The 18,091-nt window shown below is 38.8% G+C and overlaps 1 protein-coding gene across 1 annotated transcript in view; it reads left to right on the forward strand.

The window, feature by feature from the left end:
* Ophn1 (oligophrenin 1) overlaps positions 1–18,091 on the forward strand; it is a 297,092-nt gene that overhangs the window by 144,926 nt on the left and 134,075 nt on the right. The window contains exons 7-11 of the mRNA XM_074062757.1: positions 4,889–4,999; positions 7,785–7,889; positions 10,259–10,388; positions 12,720–12,820; positions 16,257–16,348. Of these exons, the coding sequence (XP_073918858.1) occupies positions 4,889–4,999; positions 7,785–7,889; positions 10,259–10,388; positions 12,720–12,820; positions 16,257–16,348 (539 nt within the window). The remainder of the gene's footprint in view (positions 1–4,888; positions 5,000–7,784; positions 7,890–10,258; positions 10,389–12,719; positions 12,821–16,256; positions 16,349–18,091) is intronic.

The raw sequence follows: 18,091 nt of genomic DNA on the forward strand, positions 1-18,091 counted from the left end.
GAATTTGGAGCCTTGCACTTGCTAGGCAGGTGCTGTACCACTTGAGACATGTCCTTAGCTCCTTTCACTTTGGTTATTTTTCAAACAGGATCTTACATTTATTCCTGGACGGGCATGGGCCATGATTCTAACTATGCCTCCTGGTTTCTGGGATTACACTTGTGTTCCATCATGCCTGGCTTTTTTGTTGAGATGGGGTCTCACTAACTATTTGACCTAGCTGGCCTTGAACTGTGCTACTCCTAATCTCTTCCTCCCTAGGAGCTGGGTTTGCAGGCATGCCTCACCACACCTGGCCAGATTTTCTGTAATATTGTGCTCACCACAGGCATTTTATTTATTTTTTTATGTAGCTCTATCATATATACACATATACACACATATACATTAATTTTCTATTGTTGTGCAGGGTGGGGGTACATTGTGGCATTTACAAACATTCTTACAATATATCAGATATATCATACTTGAATTGAACTCTTTCACCATTCTCCTGTATTCGCCTCCCCCCATTCCTGGAATAGTTTCAACAGGTGTCATTTTTCCATTTATATACATGTATACACAGAATTAGCACCATATTCACCCTCTTTCATCCTTCCCTCCCCTACTGGTATCACTGCCGCGCCGCCCCCCCACCCCCCAGACAGGACCTGTTCTGTCCTCCTGTTCTCCGATTTTGTAAAAGAGAAAAAAAATGACATTTTTATTTGTTTAAGATAGCTACACAAGGAGTTTCCTTGTGAAATTTACACACACACACACACAGATACATATAATCTGAATTGGTTCGTCTTCTCTATTTTTCTTCTTTCTGGGTTTTACATTTAAGTCTATGATCCATTTTGAATTAATTTAGGGAAAGATGTAAGGTTAGTTTTTAGATTATTTTTTAACATAGATTATATAGTTAGTTGTTCTAATACCATTTGTTGATAAGACTGTTTTTGCTTTATTGAATTGCCTTTGCTCCTTTGTAAAATAAATATCAGTTGACTATATTTGTGTTGGGTTTATACATGGACTCCATTGATCTATTTGTCCTTTCATCAGATCACATTGTTCTGGATGCTGGATCTTTCTAGTAAAATTGGAATTGGATACTACTTATTTCTTTTGCTTTAATGTTGGGTTGGCTACTATAAGTCTTTTGCTTCCGAATCAGAATCAGTTTGTTAATATTCACAAAATAACTTGCTGGCATTTTGATTGAGTTACACTAAATCTGTGGATCAAGTTGGGAAGAACTTGATCTTGGTGTATAAAAAGCTGTATTATTTCTCCATGTATTTAGGTCTTTGATTTCTTTCATCAGGGTTTTAAAGTTTTCCTTATAAAGATCTTGTACATGTTTTGCTTGATTTATGCCCAAGTTTTTCATTTCGATATAAATGGTATTGTGTTTTTAATTTCAAATTACGATTGGTCACTACTAGCACATAAGTAAACAATTGACTTTCATATATTAACTGTACATGCTATAGCCAGGAAATACTGGTTTCAGGAAATATTTGTTGATTTTGTGGGGCTTTCTATAGATGATCATGTCATCTGTGGACAAAGTTTAATTTCTTCATTCCCAATCTATGTACCTCTTATTTTCTTATCTTATTGCATTAGCTTGGAATTCAGTATGGTTTGAATATGATCTGATTTTGAATATCTTGTGGGAAAAGATCTGGCTTTTCATCATTAAGTATGGCACTAGATGTAGGTTTTGTGCAGATATTTTGGTGCCTGGAATTGAACCCAGGGCCTTGTGTGTGCTAAACCACTGTGCTACACCGCCAGCCCCACATATTCTTTGTCAAGTTGAGGAAGTTCCTCTCTTAATTCAATTGCATTTTCTATACCTACTGGTAAGATTGTATATTTTTTCTTTAACTTGTTGATGTGATGAATTACATTCATGGACTTCTGAATGTTGAACTATACTTGTTTACCTGGAATAAATCTCATTTGGTCATGGTGTATAATTGGTTTTAAACTTTGTTGGATTATATTTGCTAATATTTTGTGGAGAAATTTTGCAGCTATGTTCATGAGAGACATTTCCTTTATTGTAATGACTTTGGTTTTATTTTTAAAATTTATTTATTCATATGTGCATACATTGTTTGGTCATTTCTCCCCCCGCCCCCTGCCCCCTCCCTCTCCCCCCCACCCCCTCGATTCCAGGCAGAACCTGTTTTGCTTGGTTTCAGTATCAGGGTAATCCTAGCTTCAGAGAATGAGTAGGAAATATTCCATGTACTTTAATTTTTTTAGAAGAGAGTATAGAAATTTGGTATTACTTCATTAAATATTTTGCAGAATTCACCATTAAACCTGTCTGGGCCTAGTGCTTCTTACATCAAAAAGCTATTAATTATTGAATCAAATTATTTAATAAATGTAAGCTTATTCAGATTGTCTGATTCACCCGTATGACTTTTGGCAGATTGTGTTTCAAAGTATAGGTCCATTTCATCCCGGATGTCAAATTTGTGGGCAGAGGGTTTCCTTTATTATTTCTTTGTTTTGCTTGTGGTGCTAAGGATGGAATCCCATGTCTTGTACATGCGAGGCAAGTGGTGTACCACTGTGCAACATCCCCAGCCCCTCTTCCATTCCTGATGTCAGTTTTTGTGCCTCTACTCTTTCCTTCTTGGTTAACCTGGCTACAGTGTTTTCTTCTACTTATTTTGGGGATAGCTTGTTCTTTTTGTTTGTTTGTTTTTTCTGTTTTCCTAAAGTGGAAGTTTGGATTATTAAAAATCTTTCTTCTGTCCTAATTTATGCATTTATGGCCATGAATATTCTTCTAAGCACTATTTTAGCTACATCCTACAAATATTAAGTTGTATTTCCATTTTCATTTAATTCAGAATATTTAAAATGTCCATTAAAACTTCCTATGTAGCACATGTTACTTAGAAATGTACTGTTTAAAAATTGATTTCCTGTATTATTTCTGTTCTTTTAAATTTGTTCAGGTATATTTTATGTCTTAGAATATGGTCTGTCTTGATTATTCCTTGTGACCTTGAGCACAATGTATACTCTGCTGTTGGATGAAGTAGTCTGTAGATGTCTATTGTATTCAGGTAATTGATGAAAACTTGGAGAAAGGATTCAAAGGAAATGCTAGAAATCTGAAACAGTATAGCCGAAATGAAGAATGTCTTCCATAGGCTCACCAGCAGAGCCAAGAAAGGAGGGCTGAGGAGTCAGTGACCCTTGGACTGGAGGTGCAGCTTATCACCTAGACTGATCCCATAGCCTGGCCATTGTGAACGGTGTGGCAGTAAACCTGGTGTGCAGATGTCTCTGTAGTAAGCTGATTTTGATTCCTGTGGTTATATACCCAGGAGTGGCACAACTGAATTATTTTGCTCATAACTTCCAAACATGTCTACTGGAAACAAAATCCTCCAATTTTTATTTGTTTTAGAAAGTCTTTTTCTATCACTTCTGAACTATAATTTCACTGTGTACAGGATTTTGATTTGCTATTTAAAAACATTATGTTTTAAACAGTGTTTAAAAACATTAAAGTTTTTTCTGTAGTTTCCTCTTTCCTCTTGGTTTCCTATAAGAAGTCTGCTATAATTCTTATCATTGTTTCTTTATTGGTAAGTTGTTTTCCCTTGTAGCTTCTTTTAAGATTTTGTGTCTTTGATTCTGTATAGTTTGAATATGGTATGCCTACATGTATATTTTAAAATACTTATCCTGATTGATTGGTGGTCTCAGATCTTGTGTTTAGTATGTCTTTATTTTGCAAAATTCTCACTCATTATTACTTCAGATATTTCTCTATTCCTGTCTCTCTTCTTCCTCAAGTATTCTGAGTGTATATGTTCCACCTTTTACAATTGTCCAGTAGTTCTTAGATATTTTACTTCATGTTTTTTATTCTTTATATTTTGATTTTTGAACTTTATATTGACTCATCTTCAAGCTCATTGATTATTTTTTTCTGTCATGCTGGGGGGGATCTTACCCAGTGCCTCATGCCTGCTGGGCAAGTGCTCTACCACTGAGCTACATCCCAGACTCAGGCTCACTCATTCTTTCCTCAGCCTCCTGGTGAGCCCATTAAACATATTCTTCATTTCTGTTACAGTGGTTTAGATTTCTAGCTTTTCCCTTGGATGCTTTCTAAAGGTTTTCATCTGCCTTCCAATATTATAGGCTTTTATTGATCCCTTATCATATTAATCATCATTACTTGAAATTCATAGTCTTATGCCACAACCTCTGTTTTATCAGCATTTATTTCTGATGCTTGCATTTTCTTTAGATGGGATTTATTGACTTTTAGCATTTCTTGTTGAGAGCCAGAGTCCTAGTCTGGCTAGGACTTAGGCTGTGCTTAGTTTGCTATAGCTGTAGTTTTCAGAGGCTAATTTTTTCCCTGGTGTCCTTGTTTTGTCTTTGAGATTTCTTCTTAAATAGGTTGCAGGTCTTAATGAAGACTTGAAGTTCTTTCCATTGTAATCCCCTCAGTATCGGTGATAGCAACACGCTTTGCTCCTGGGCTTCTGCTCTGGTGAGCTGTTATGTTCTGTGTTGACCTCTGTCCAGTTTTTGAAGCAGCAGTTTTCTCTCTGACTTCATTTCTCCATTGGATCTAAGAAGAGTTGATTTTCCACTTTTTCAGCATTTTTCATGTTCCGAAGATGGGTGTGATGGCTTCCAAGCTCCTTGCGTGCTGTGGTTAAAACTGGAAGCCTTGGGTCAATCACATTTTATATCTCGGCCTCATATTCTCTCTGTATAAAATAAAGAATAGGGTACTTGTTGGTGGCTGAATGCTTCCTTACCTCTAGAATCTTATTGAGGTCATAGCACTGACTTTTAAAATGACTGCCCATTTGTGACTTTTGCTGCCCTTCTTCCACAGGCAGACCTCCAGGTGGATAAGGAGAGACATAATTTCTTCGAGTCCTCCCTTGATTATGTTTATCAAATCCAGGAAGTTCAGGAGTCCAGGAAATTCAATATTGTGGAGCCGGTAAGTTCTGTCTGCTGATGAGTATTCTAAAAGTATTTTCCAAATGCCAGGCAAATGGAGGAATTGGATCAGAAATTGCCATCTCAAAAGAATGTAAAGGGCAATCACACTGGCTTCTGTTTTTCTTCCTCTCTCGCTAATAAATTTGTGTTCTTTCCCTTGCTCACCTCTCCCCCTTCCTTTCTCACTCTTCCTCTCTCCCTCTCTTTTGCCCTATTTTCTTTCATCTCTTTCCTCCTTTCCTCCCTCCATCTCTGCGGTTTTCTTACCTTGTTCCTCTGCCTTGCTTCCTCTCATGCTCTCAGAAAGTTTTCAAAAGCACCCAGTGTACATCTGATCCTGTGCTAAGAACTCAGGTCCTATGCAGTCAGTGACTTCCCATTCTATGATTTTTATTTCTATCTTGTGTATTTTTTCCATTTCAGTCTTCTTAATTTATTAAAAAGGTGATGTACTTTGATTCCACAAGGATATTAAATTTTGCTAACTATTTATAATAAAATAATGCACTCATTGCAGAAAAGTTAGAAAAATGCATAGAGTGAATGAAACAAAAACAACAAATCCCTCATGCAGACATAATCACTGTGGTAGTACTTTCCCTTCCAAATCTCTGTTTGTATAACCTACATCTTCCTCTATCTATGTGTGCATGTGTACTTATAGGTACAGAGCTGTGTACACATGTGTTTCATGTAAGTGTGTATATCTGTGTACAAATGTATTGATGCCTATATTTGTATAATCTGTGTGTGTCTGTGTGAAAACAACTACTTAATCTTTTATTGAACATGCATTAAGTTTCTGTTACATTCCAGGCAGTGGGCTAGGCAGAGCAGTGAACAAGAAAGACTGTTTTTCTTTATGAAGACTACACATTCATGGGGTACATTTAAAGGAAAGTAGGATGCATGTCATTAAAATAATTATAAGTTGTGGTAAGAGCTATGAAAGAAACCAAAAAGGTAAAAAATAAAGAACAAAAATATAAAAATATGGGTCAAGAGGCCAAGGAGGACCTCTGGAAGTGCCATTGAAGAAGAGAGCTAAAAGAAGAGAAGATGCAGCCATGGGAATTGTGGGAAAAGAGCACTCACACACACACAAACATGTATACAGCTTTAACTTAAGTTAGAAAAAATGGTGTGCTCACAGAATGAAAAGCTTTGAGGCTTCAGATAATAGTAGAAAGGAAAGGAGACTGGCATGAGAGAATGTCTGCTAGGAAGGCACAGAATATGTAGGCATGGTAAATGGTTTGGATTTCTGTCTATTTGCAGTGGAAAACCACTGAAGAAGGGTGTTCTCAGGACCTGATGACAGTCATTTTTGTTATGTGGAGAATGGCTTAGAAGGGGCCAAGAGTGGGTATGAGGAAGCCAGTTAGGAGGGTACTACAATGGCCTATGAAAGAGGAGGTATTGTCTTAGTTTGGGGAGCGGTAGCAGAAACACTGAAGAATGGCTGGGTTAGAGAAACATTTTGGAGGCAAAAGTAGTAGAAGTTACTGATGAATTAGACCAGAATCTCAATGATAGAAATCAGGGATGATTCTTTAGTTTCTAGCTTAACTGATGGGTGGTAATGTCATTTTCTGAAATGAAGAAGCTTGGAAAATAGGAATGATTGTGTATACGAGTGTGAGTGTAGTCCACACACCTATACTACCTGTGTCATAATGTACACGCATGTGTTTTATATGTATATATGTATATAGTTTGTGTACACACACATATGTAGTAAGTATATGCATGTGTGATTATATGTGCTCACCTATTTGCTTTCTAAAAAGAATGGAACAGTTTTTACTACTATTACACTTGGATGGCATTGTATATTTATTTAAAAATATTTATAATTTGATAAAAATTATTTCTTTTGATTTTGTTTATGTTCATTTGGTTTTTAAGGGGGTTGAACATTTAAAAATATATTACTGGCCATTTTTGTGTCATCTTCTACACTTCCCTGAAACATTACTAATTTAAAATTGGTTCAGATTCCTTTGATCTTTTGGCATATTGACAGTCTTCATTAAGGTACAGAATCTTATTTTATTCATCTATTTGCTTATGTGTTCATTCGTTCTATAAATATTTGTTGTACACATACGATATGCCAATCTTGAGGATGTATAGGTTGAATATCCCCTATCCAAATTGCTTAGGACCAGAGGTGCTTTGAATTTTGGATTGTTTTGGATTTTGGAATATTTGTGTATATATAATGAAATATCTTAAAGAAGGGACCCCAGTCTAAATGCAAAATTCATTATATTTCATATACACCTTATACATATAGCCTGATGGTAATTTTATGCAGTATATTTAGTGCACCTGCCTTTTGAGATCTGTCACATGAGGTTCCTCAGCTGTAGAATTTTCCATTTGTGGCATTATGTCAGTGCTTAAGAAGTTTTGGATTTTGGAGCATTTTGGATTTCAGATTTTTGGATTAGGTGGGTTTAACCAATATAGAGAAAAGACACACACACACACACACACACACAAAGGCACAGTATGTTCCCATGTTATCTAAGTAATAAATGGTTTTGCATGTGACAGGAAGAGGATCTGCTTGAATAAATTTGTTATTTACTTTCTGAAATGGAGTTTAGAGTAAATGTTTAACACAATATGAATATAGTTATGTGGAAATCTGTTTGTGTTTTCATGACTGCTTTTAACACTGGACTGGGTAGAGTTTCTTCTTTGAGTTCATGGTTCCTTTATTTGACTAATTAGGAGGCGCTGGTTATAAAGTTATTTTTGCATGTTTTCCTCAGGTCTTGGCCTTTCTTCATAGCCTCTTCATTTCCAATAGCTTGACTGTGGAGCTCACACAGGATTTCCTCCCATACAAGCAGCAGCTCCAGCTGAGTTTACAGAATGTAAGTTGCATGTGGGTTTCTTCACCTGTCTCACCAACTGAATTTAACACCCTGTGTTCTTAACCTTGGAATTCTAGATTATTGCATCCCAGACATTTTTTCAGGACATACCAGTGTAGGGAGCAAATATTTGAGTGTACTGGACTGTTCTTGATTTCCCAGTTTTAGTTCTTCCTGCCTTTCATTCTGACTGCCATTAAAACCATCCTTCCACCCACCAACATCTTCTATTCAGTGTTAAGTGTTGCTGCTTTGTTGCATCTCTCTCAGATCAGAATCCAGCGTTAGGCTTATTTAAGTACAATCTTAAGCTATCCCCTCCCCACCACTTTGGGTTTTGTTACCTTGAACATACTTTGTATCTTCTGTTCCTTTTCTTACTACTTAATGAGTTAAATGATTTTCAAAGGTCATTTCTGCCTTCATTCTCATGCTGGTTCTTACAGAGGGGAGTAGGCACAGTCTTTGCATATATTGGGACATAATATATTGTAACATATTCTTTTACTCATTCACTGATTTAACCTTATTTAACCCACATGTGATGAATTTTTATAGACACAATGGACATAAACTGTGCAAGCCATTGTGAAACTCAAGGGACATACTATAACAAGGCATCTAAGTTTCTTTTTTTATTTTTGTGGTACTGGGGTTTAAACTCAGGGCTTTGTGCTTGCCAAGCAGGTACAATACCACTTGAGCCATACTTCTAACCCAGAAGCCTCTACGTTTATGTTGTGAAGTAACATAGTTTCTTGGAGGAGACACATAAATACAGATAAATTATAATCCCTATGGTGATTGCTATAGTAATCAAGACCAAAGTTTTGTTGTTGTTGTTTTTTGCAGTGCTGGAGTTTCAACTCAGGGATTCACACTTGCCAGGCAGGTACTCTAGCACTTGAGCCATACGTCCAAGCCCTTTTTGCTTCATTTTTTTTTTGAGGTAGGATCTTGCATTTATGTCCAGCTGGCCTGGATAATGTTCTTTTTATTTATGCTTCCTGCCTAGTTGGGATGACAGGCACACACCACCATGTCCAGCCATTGGTTCAGATGTGGTCTTGTGAACTTTTTGTCCAGGCTGACCTTGAACTGTGATCCTCCCAAGCTCTGCCTCCCAAGTAGCTAGGATTATAGGTTTGAGCCACTGTGCCCAGCTCTCAAGACCAATTTTTTTTTTGGCGTTTGAACTGAGGTTCTCACACTTGCTAGGCAGGTGTTCTACCACTTAAGATGCTCCTCCAGTCCCTTTTCATGTTGAGCATTTTTGAGACAGGGTCTTGTAAACTATTTCCCTGGATTGGCTCCAAATAGCCGACCCTCCTGATCTCTGCCTCCCGAATAGCTAGGATTGCAGACCTGAGCCACTGGGGCCCAGCAAGACCAGTTTTTAAAGAAGCTCAGAGACTGGAACAATTGGATGCCTGGTAGAGTCAGAGAAGGTCTCACTGAGGTCAGGTGACATTTTGACTGTGTGTTACATTGCATGACATTCATAAATGTACTTTTAGGTGAAAAATGCTGATACGTTACAGTGGAAATAAGCCTTACCTGGTTGTTTAGAAGGTTTATGACTTAAGATTTTTGTTGTTATTTTTTCTTTCTACATGTTCTTCCTTCTGGGTACTTACTCTCCTTTACCAGAATGTGAGAGGTCCTGTCTTCTGCTGATTTATCAAATCTTCCTACAACCAACTTAATCTCTTAAAACTCTTCTGCAATATATAACTTGATAAAGTATGAGTTTAACAATAAGCTTTTGCGTGTGTACACATGATTGGCTCATTTACAGCAACATTGATAGAGGCAGCCAACCCCTGCCCTTGTGTTTTAATTGTGTAGTTTTAAATAGCTTTCTTCTTTCCATTAGCCTTAATGTTTATGAGTGTGATACCGTAACTTATGTTGGCCTGTTTGCAAACTGAGCACTCTCATGTGTTTTATCCTCATGGCTAGAATTTGATTCAAGCTCAAGTGGGCAGTAATTGTATTTGAAGAAGTACTGAGAAGTTACCATGAGAATATTATTTTTGGGAATCTTCTTTGCAGTCTCCCTTATTTATAAAGCAATGATCCGTCTGGTGCTCACATTTCTAAAGTTCTCTACTTACCACAGCTGTATGTTATTCCCATTGGAGAAACCCTCTTGGATGTGTTTTTATGAGTATATTGCTATATATACTTTTGTTACCCTTCTAGTAAAACTCTGTAAAATCACTTTTAGTCACTGTGCTATTTGCCATTTATTTTTGCTATGTTTTAGACATGCTATAGGCAGAGAAATCTGCACTGGATCTATGATCAGTAAATAGTTATTCATGGCAAGGGTGAGGCTGATAGTGATTGTGATGATGTCTTCACAGACAAGAAATCATTTCTCCAGTACCCGGGAAGAGATGGAAGAACTTAAGAAAAGGATGAAAGAAGCTCCGCAGACATGCAAACTTCCAGGACAGCCAACCATTGAAGGCTATCTCTATACGCAAGAGAAATGTGTGTGGGCATACGGGGTATCCACTGGGTTACTGGAGGCTGGCGTTTACTGCCACTTGACCTTTCTGAACTTTGGGAGCCCATATTGTTCATAGAACCCAGTAGCTACAATCCCTGAGAGGGCAAATAGAAAAAACAAACAAACAAACAAACAAGGAAAGAAGGAAGGAAATAAAGAGAGGAAGTTAGGGGTTCATCTTACAAAGGCTTTAGAGTGATAAGTGAGAATTGTTGACTCTTTGGGGCAAGAAGGGAGGTAGGGGAAAGGAGGCAGAAAAATATTTATCATACCTACTGTGTGCCAGGCATGCTTCAAAGACACTGTCTCATTTAATCTTTGATTCTACCTTATACCCAGTTTGCACACGAGGCCACCAGGGCTCAGAGAAGTCACTATTTGAAAGTTGCCCAACTAACAAATAGCAGACCTAAAATTAAGTTCTGGTATGTGAGATGCCAAAACCCATCTCTATACCATCTCCCACCTTAGGACCACATGGTTGCTTTTAAAACATTTAATGACCGTTATGATTTCCGTAGGTGAGACAGTATTTGTTTCTCGTTGCTAACAAGGAAAGTGTGTTCACTCACTCAGTCCCTGAGTATTGCAGAACAGTCAAGCTATCTTACCTCCTAAGTAACATTTTGCAAACTTATATGTGTGATTTGATTTTTTTGAACGACGACCCAGTGCCCCCAAAGCCTGTGATTTCAGAGATGTCGACCTGCTCTTCTTCCCTTAGAGCAATTAACTTTTGCTGGCTTTCAAAGAAATGTTCTCTCACTGGTCAGATTTAGCTATTCAACCCTGCATCCCAGGGCTTCTCAATGTCAGCTCTGTTGACATTTTAGGCTGGACAATTTTTTGTTTGAGGGGCAGTCCTGTGCATCTTAGTATGTTTAGCAGCATCTTAGGCCTGTCCTCACTTTATGCTCATAGGACTCCCCAGGTGTGACAACCTAAAACGTCTCCAGACATTGCAGAATGTCCTCTCTGAGGTGAAATTGCCTCTAGCTGAGAATGTCTGGTTATATGCTGTGTGATCCTTCTGTAACCCAACTTCATGATTTTTCAAGTGGGTATGGCATTGCTGCTCAGTTGAATGTTTGCTTACGGAGCCTCATTTCTGCCAGACACTATGCAATGCACTGAGGATACAAAAGATGAATTTGCCATGTGTTTTGTCCACAAGAAGTTCCCAGTGTGGTAGCAGGGAGATAGATAAGTATATTAATGAAATGTGTTGAACACTCTGTTTGGACATAGCATATATCTAAGGGCTTCTCTGAAGAAGTGATGTTTGGACTAGGACTTGAATGTTGAGTGGGAATGTAGCAGGTGAAGAAAGGAGCAGAGAGAATTCCAGGTGTATACCATTGTATGAATAACAGCACAGGAGTGTGGGAGGACATAATTTATTTGTGGACCCTGGTTTGCTAAGGACAGCCCTGGTTGACATTTGTTATCCTGATGTAATTATCAATACTTCCTTATTCACTAGTAAATATGTCTTGGGTTTGGACTTTAAATTATATGGCCATGTTGTGATTTGGAAACTAAACGTAATTCAATGAAATGGGAACATAGAGGCGAAGGTGCCAAAATGCAAAGCTAGAAAGGTGAGTTTTGATCACGTTATGAACGGCTTTGTAGGCAGACTGAGGAGTTTGTGATAGTGGGACAGCCATGGGTGGTTTATAATAGGGGAAATGATATAAATAGAAAGATATTTTATAAGTATTCCTCTAGCAAAAAGAATGGACTGGAAATAAGTGATCAGAGATGGGGAAATAGGAATGAAGTAATAATAAATAATTGGAGAAAAAAAATTTTGTTTTGTTTGAAATTTATCATAATCATTAAACAGAAATAATTAATTGGAGAAAAAAATTTTTGTTTTGTTTGAAATTCATCATAATCATTAAAAAGAAAAGACAGCAATAAGGCCCTTAACCGATTTAGTGCTAAAAGGGATGGAGTGGAGGAGGCAGCTGAAGGGGAGATATATAGGGGATAAAAGGGGCACAGCCCAAAGCAATCAGATGAGAAGTTACAGGAAAAGAAGATGACAAAAGTTTCTAGCTTCTGGGATGTATGGTGGTTCCATTCATGGGGAACATGATAGGAAGAGTAGGTTTGGAGCAAGCCAAAACCAGATGTGGAAAGCAGCTGGTGAAAATTAACATTTCCTAATGTGCCGTGGCAGGTGGCAAGGTGAGGCTGGAGCTTCGGGGAGGGAAGGGCTGGGTCTGGAGCTTGGCTGTCAAGAGCAAGTAGTAAACAGCTTTTGTACATTTATTCTCGCAGTTCAATTTTGCATGTCTTTGTAGGGGCTTTGGGAATATCCTGGGTAAAATACTACTGCCAGTATGAGAAAGAGACGAAAACGCTCACCATGACACCTATGGAACAGAAGCCAGGTTCTAAGCAGGTCAGTTCTTGTTTGGGCCACGTCTTTGGAGATGCATCTGTGACGCAGTATCAAATAATCAAGTCCATTACTGTCATATGAAGCCATGACGTTACATGTTCTCTGTGGCCTAAGTTTACATCAGGCCAAGTATCACCTAGTTGAGTAAAAATATCTCTCAGTTAACCCCATCAGGCCTTCTGAAGGAGCCTGAACTCTTCCAGACCATTTATTATTACAGGTACCTGTCAATTGTACAAAGAAATAATACAAAACTGTGGATGCATTGCCATTAAGAAGACTTTACTATAAGATTCTTTTAAGTAGCAAGTTTAAAAAATAGGAAATCTGTTTCCAGAGTTCCTTTTAAAAAAGTGTATGTCTTTGCCTAAATTTGGAATAACCTAAACCCACATTTTATGTACTATTCCATTATCTTTAAGCAGTTACTATATCTTTCTCTGCCCTTCAAACCTTCCCCTACTCCTCAATATGGCAAGGTGAGTTTAACGCACTGAGAGGAATGTTTACTAACTGGAAGAACCTGATGTTTTACACACATGCATTGTTGTTTCTGAAGGTAAAAACTGATTGGCAGGCAGAGATTGTTCATATTCTAAAAGAAGGTCAGTGTGTCTCCTTCCCCTTTAACTTGCTCTCATATGTGCTCTTAGTGTATGATTTTTTAAAGTATTTACAAATTGTTGGAAGCATGTCAAGATTCACTTGTTACCATTGAAAGTAAGGCATGAAGACCTCATTTAGGTAGGCAAAAGTTTGAAGAAAAATTGGCCAATTTCTGTCCATTATTGATGTTTCCCATGGACAGTCCTCTTGTGTGGCTTGTTCCTATATGAGAGGGAAGTGAGCTTTGGTTGTAGGCTGTTGAAAACTTCTTTTTATTTAGTCTTTAGTACGAGATTTGCCACTTTGCCTTGAATGTTGGTTGGAGATTGGATGGACTTCTTGCAAAATGTACTAAAGAGGGTTTCCAGAATACTCACCCATGCTTTTATTGTGGGCCATGTACTCATTCATGACTTCGAAACAGTCTCCAGTTTCCAGTCATCTGATTGCCAAAGTGCCTTTCAGCGTGGCTTCTATACATTCATGGTGCTGCACTGTACACTTTGTCCAAAGTCAGCTCGAACTCAGCTGATGTATCTGACTGGCAAATGCTTGTAAGCAATGCTGGCCTGCCATCTTTGGCTTTTAATTTTCTACCCACCTTGCTTTCCAAATCATGGATGTTAAAGTTCCTGTCATAGATAATGCTGTCATTTAGGCCCCTTCTTTCTTTCTGAGAAGTGCATATTGCAATGTCCAGCAGCTCCACAGCAGCACTGTGGAGTAGGTGTCATCACAGTTTGAAAGTGGATGAATTGGCCCTTTGTGTGACACTTACCAGTGACCTCTACTAGCTCATCCTGTCAACTCTCATTTGTGTTGTACTGCTCACTTTACTGGTCACCTCATAAACGGTGTTTTTTTAGATCCTCATGTCGCCCATGTTAGGAATTGTAGTATGAGAAAGAATGCTACGTTTTGAGTCTCAAGAACTGGGTTGCAATCCTAGCTCTGTGGTCTCCTTGCTTTTTGACCTTGAGTAAATTACTTAATGTTTCTGAGTCTCAGTTTCCTCATCAGAAAAGTGGCAACGATGACGATTTAGTTCATAAACATTTATTTAGCTCTTTGCTAGGGACTGAAGATATAAAGATGAATAAGATACTGCCCATGTCCTTGAGGTGTTCTCAGTTCAGCTGGAGAATCAGTCATGAAGATGAGATTTTTTAATATAAAGTACCAAGTGCAGAATGGGTAGTGCATGTGGCTAGGGGGAAGATTTTGGAGGAAATGAAAGCTAAAGTGTGGTTTTTAGAACAAGTAAGAGTTTAGCCAAGGCCAAGAACATAGAGAAAGTCACTTTGGGTAGAGGGAACAGCAAATGCAATGTCAGGGTATTATGAGTGGTATTTTTGTACCAATGGGACATAAAACAGGTGGAGGTAGCTGGAAATGAGGCTGGAGTTGTGGGTATGAATTAGCCCCTGAAATGTTCCTGAAGCAGAGAGAGGTGAGAGTTTAAAAAGGGAGGGTGAGGGCATGTATCTCACTCTCATCTGAAAAGACTAACACATAAGAGCTGGGGATGTAGCTTAGTGTAGAACCCTTGCCCGATCCCTAGCACCATACGTACATACACACTAAGGCTAACACACGGCATCCTGACTGTTGGGATACAGGAAGACATATTGAAAAATTAACTTAGGATTGAATTTTTATAGTGTAGAAACAGCAACAAGGCTTGATATGCAAGGGGTTGAGTGTGCACGGAGAGAGAAATGTCAGGTGATAAGCCGTGTGGGTTGGTTAAGATGGCATAGTGCCTAGATACACAGCTGGCATTGGACAACATTTCTGAATTTGAGATAGCAGGTAGGAAGTGTTAGTTTCATTTAATAGATTGTGAAGTGAAGGCTGAAAGGGGGAAACTGATTTGCCCAGGGTCACAGAGCTCATAAATGGCACAACTAATGCAAGACCCCAGGTCTTAAGCTTTCTAGTTGATTGCTGTTTCTACCATACCAACTTGGGTGACTTGAGTAAGCTATTTTGCCTCTCTAAGCTCCACCTCTCTCTAAGGGTTGTAGTGAGAAGAGTTGGTTTAAAAATGCCTAACATATTTTGTATGTGGCCCATTATAGGTGTTAAATGAACGTTACTACTCTTTCCTGTACCATACTGTCCCAGGTGAGATAATAGAGGGAAAGTGAACAATGGAGGACTGGGCAATTTTAGTCTTGGATACCATGGGCTTCAGTGACTTTAGGTGTTCACTCTACCCAACACATCTGAAATAATCAATTGTCACATTGACAAATATACAACTTTGCTTATCTCCCTTCCTTGCCCTGCCTTTGGAGAGATGATGGCTTTTGTGATTCCTGTCATCCTCAGGAGTCTAAAGATGGGGAACAGAAATGTTTGTCCTCCCTCTTACTTTCCCCATTAATGCAAACTTCTTTACTCACCTTCCCTCTGACCATCTAAGATGGTTTCAGAAAGCCACTTACCCTGTTGCAGTCTCCCTACCCAGAGTCCTTATGAAAGTTTTATTGTGTATACTTAGCACCATTTAGGCAATCCATTTTACCTCTACTGCCCTTAGGCGGTGTATATCCAGCTTCCTGTTTAATCTGCCATGCTTGGGAAAGAGCGCTGGCTTGCCCTGAGCATTCTCTCCTGATCGTCACCACTGATTCTTGGAAAAGGGAGAAACCATCTGCCATCTTGCTGCCAGTACCATTCAAAGGGACACAGTTCTCAGTGAGTCTACACATTGCACCTATTGCTTTGGTAGACACCTTCCAAGTGACCCTGAAGACACTGCAGGACGCAGAAGAAGCTGCTGTGCATTTTTTCAAATTGCCTGTTAATTCTTCTCTCATATCAGGGACCCTTGGACTTAACCCTGAAGTACTGCGTGAGAAGAAAGACAGAGTCTATCGACAAGAGGTTCTGTTTTGATATAGAAACGAATGAGAGGTAAGCTGTGCTGCTATGAATTGACAATATCCCCATGGGCCAGTTGCTGAGCCTGGGCGGGTCTTTTATTTTCCTCTGTGTCTTCTCTTGTTGATGAAAATGAGCAAGTCTGTGTAAGAGGACGTTGACTCAACTCTTTAGTCTGCCTTTCCAAGGGACCCCTATTCACAGGGACCCCCATTCACAGAGACCCCCATCCACAGGAATCCCTGTTAGATCCAGCCCAAGGCTGGTTTTCTCTGTGCACGCTTTAGTTGGATTTGCCTCACGTGCTCTGAGCATAAAGTCTCTCTTAGGATTTAATTTGCTGTCACGTATGTAAAAGGTCAGTATTTGGTGATGCTGCACAAAGGACAGGATAACCAAGCTTGTTCTTTTTTCAGTCTCTTAATATAACATAAAAAAAACAAGTGGATTGACACACATTTTTTGAGGAAGACGGGATGGAGGGTGGCGGTGTCACTGGAGAGGTTTTCTCCACTTGGTACAAAACTGATGCAGGCTTTCCCTACTGTGTGGGTATTTGTATGAACTGGACTAGTTTATCAACTCAACCATTGGAGCAATAGTTTGCAAATTTTGGATTTGCTTGCATTGTTTTTCTCCAATGCCTTCTTTATTTTCCCTTGAACCTGAATAGTATTATTGCAGGAGAATTTAGCCTTTAAATTTTAAAATTAAAACATTTAGCATTATTTTGGAGAAAGACATGCTTTGCAGTTGGGAGGTTGACTCAAAATTCAGTGAATAAATATGTTTTTAGATTTCATTTTAGTCTGTCATTTCTATATATTACAACACAGAGTAATAGAGTAGAGTTTAAGAAAATGATCTGATGGCTAGATAGGTTCTTGATGGGTGAATTATAATACCATGAGCAAAACCATCAGTGACTAAGATCAAAAGATTAGACTGGGAGATGAGGGCATTTTTCTTAATTATGAGTAACTATTAGTGTAATAATTCCCTGTTTAATAAATGGGGCATTTTTATTGGGCCCTCAGAATTTTGATTTGTGTACCTGTATAACCTCTGTTAGAAGTGGATGATACCAATTATGGTGGCTGCACCAGTAACCGTGAGACTATCCCTCATTTTCCTGACAGTGGCAGGCCCAGGGAGAAGGGAAACAAGTGTGGGCTGTGCTTTCCCTTTATATTCCTATAGCATCTCTGGTTCTGCAGCATCAGCATACTTAAAAGAGGTTAAAATTTTCTGTGTCCAGTTCCATTGTGATTCCCCTTTCAGTTTAAATTTGCCAGCTACTTGCAAATAATGTCCCAACTCAAAAAGCAGTTGCAAATGGTTTGGCCCTGACCTTAGGAGCTTTGAACCAATGTATTTTTATATTCTCTTCCCCTCGTGGTGTTGGGGACCAAATCCAGAGCCTTGTACCTGCTAGGCAAATGCTGTACCACTGATCTATATCCTCCGTCCTTTATATTTCTTGTACTGTTTACTTTTTTGGTGGTACTGAGGCTTGAACTCAGGGCCTTATGCTTGCTAGGTGGGCGTTCTACTATTTGAGCCACTCCACCAGCCCTTTCTTGCGTTGGGTAATTTTGAGATAAGGTCCCAATTTTTGCATGGGCTGGCCTTGAACTGCGATCCTTCTGATCTCTGCCTCCTGAGTGCTAGGATTATAGGCGTGAGCCACCGGCACCTGACTGTTGTTTATTTTTAAATATTTTTTCCTTTCCCACAATGCTGAGGAATTTCGAGACTAGAACCCAGTGATTAAAG

Source organism: Castor canadensis, chromosome X (assembly GCF_047511655.1).
Source record: "Castor canadensis chromosome X, mCasCan1.hap1v2, whole genome shotgun sequence".
Lineage (NCBI taxonomy): Eukaryota > Metazoa > Chordata > Mammalia > Rodentia > Castoridae > Castor > Castor canadensis.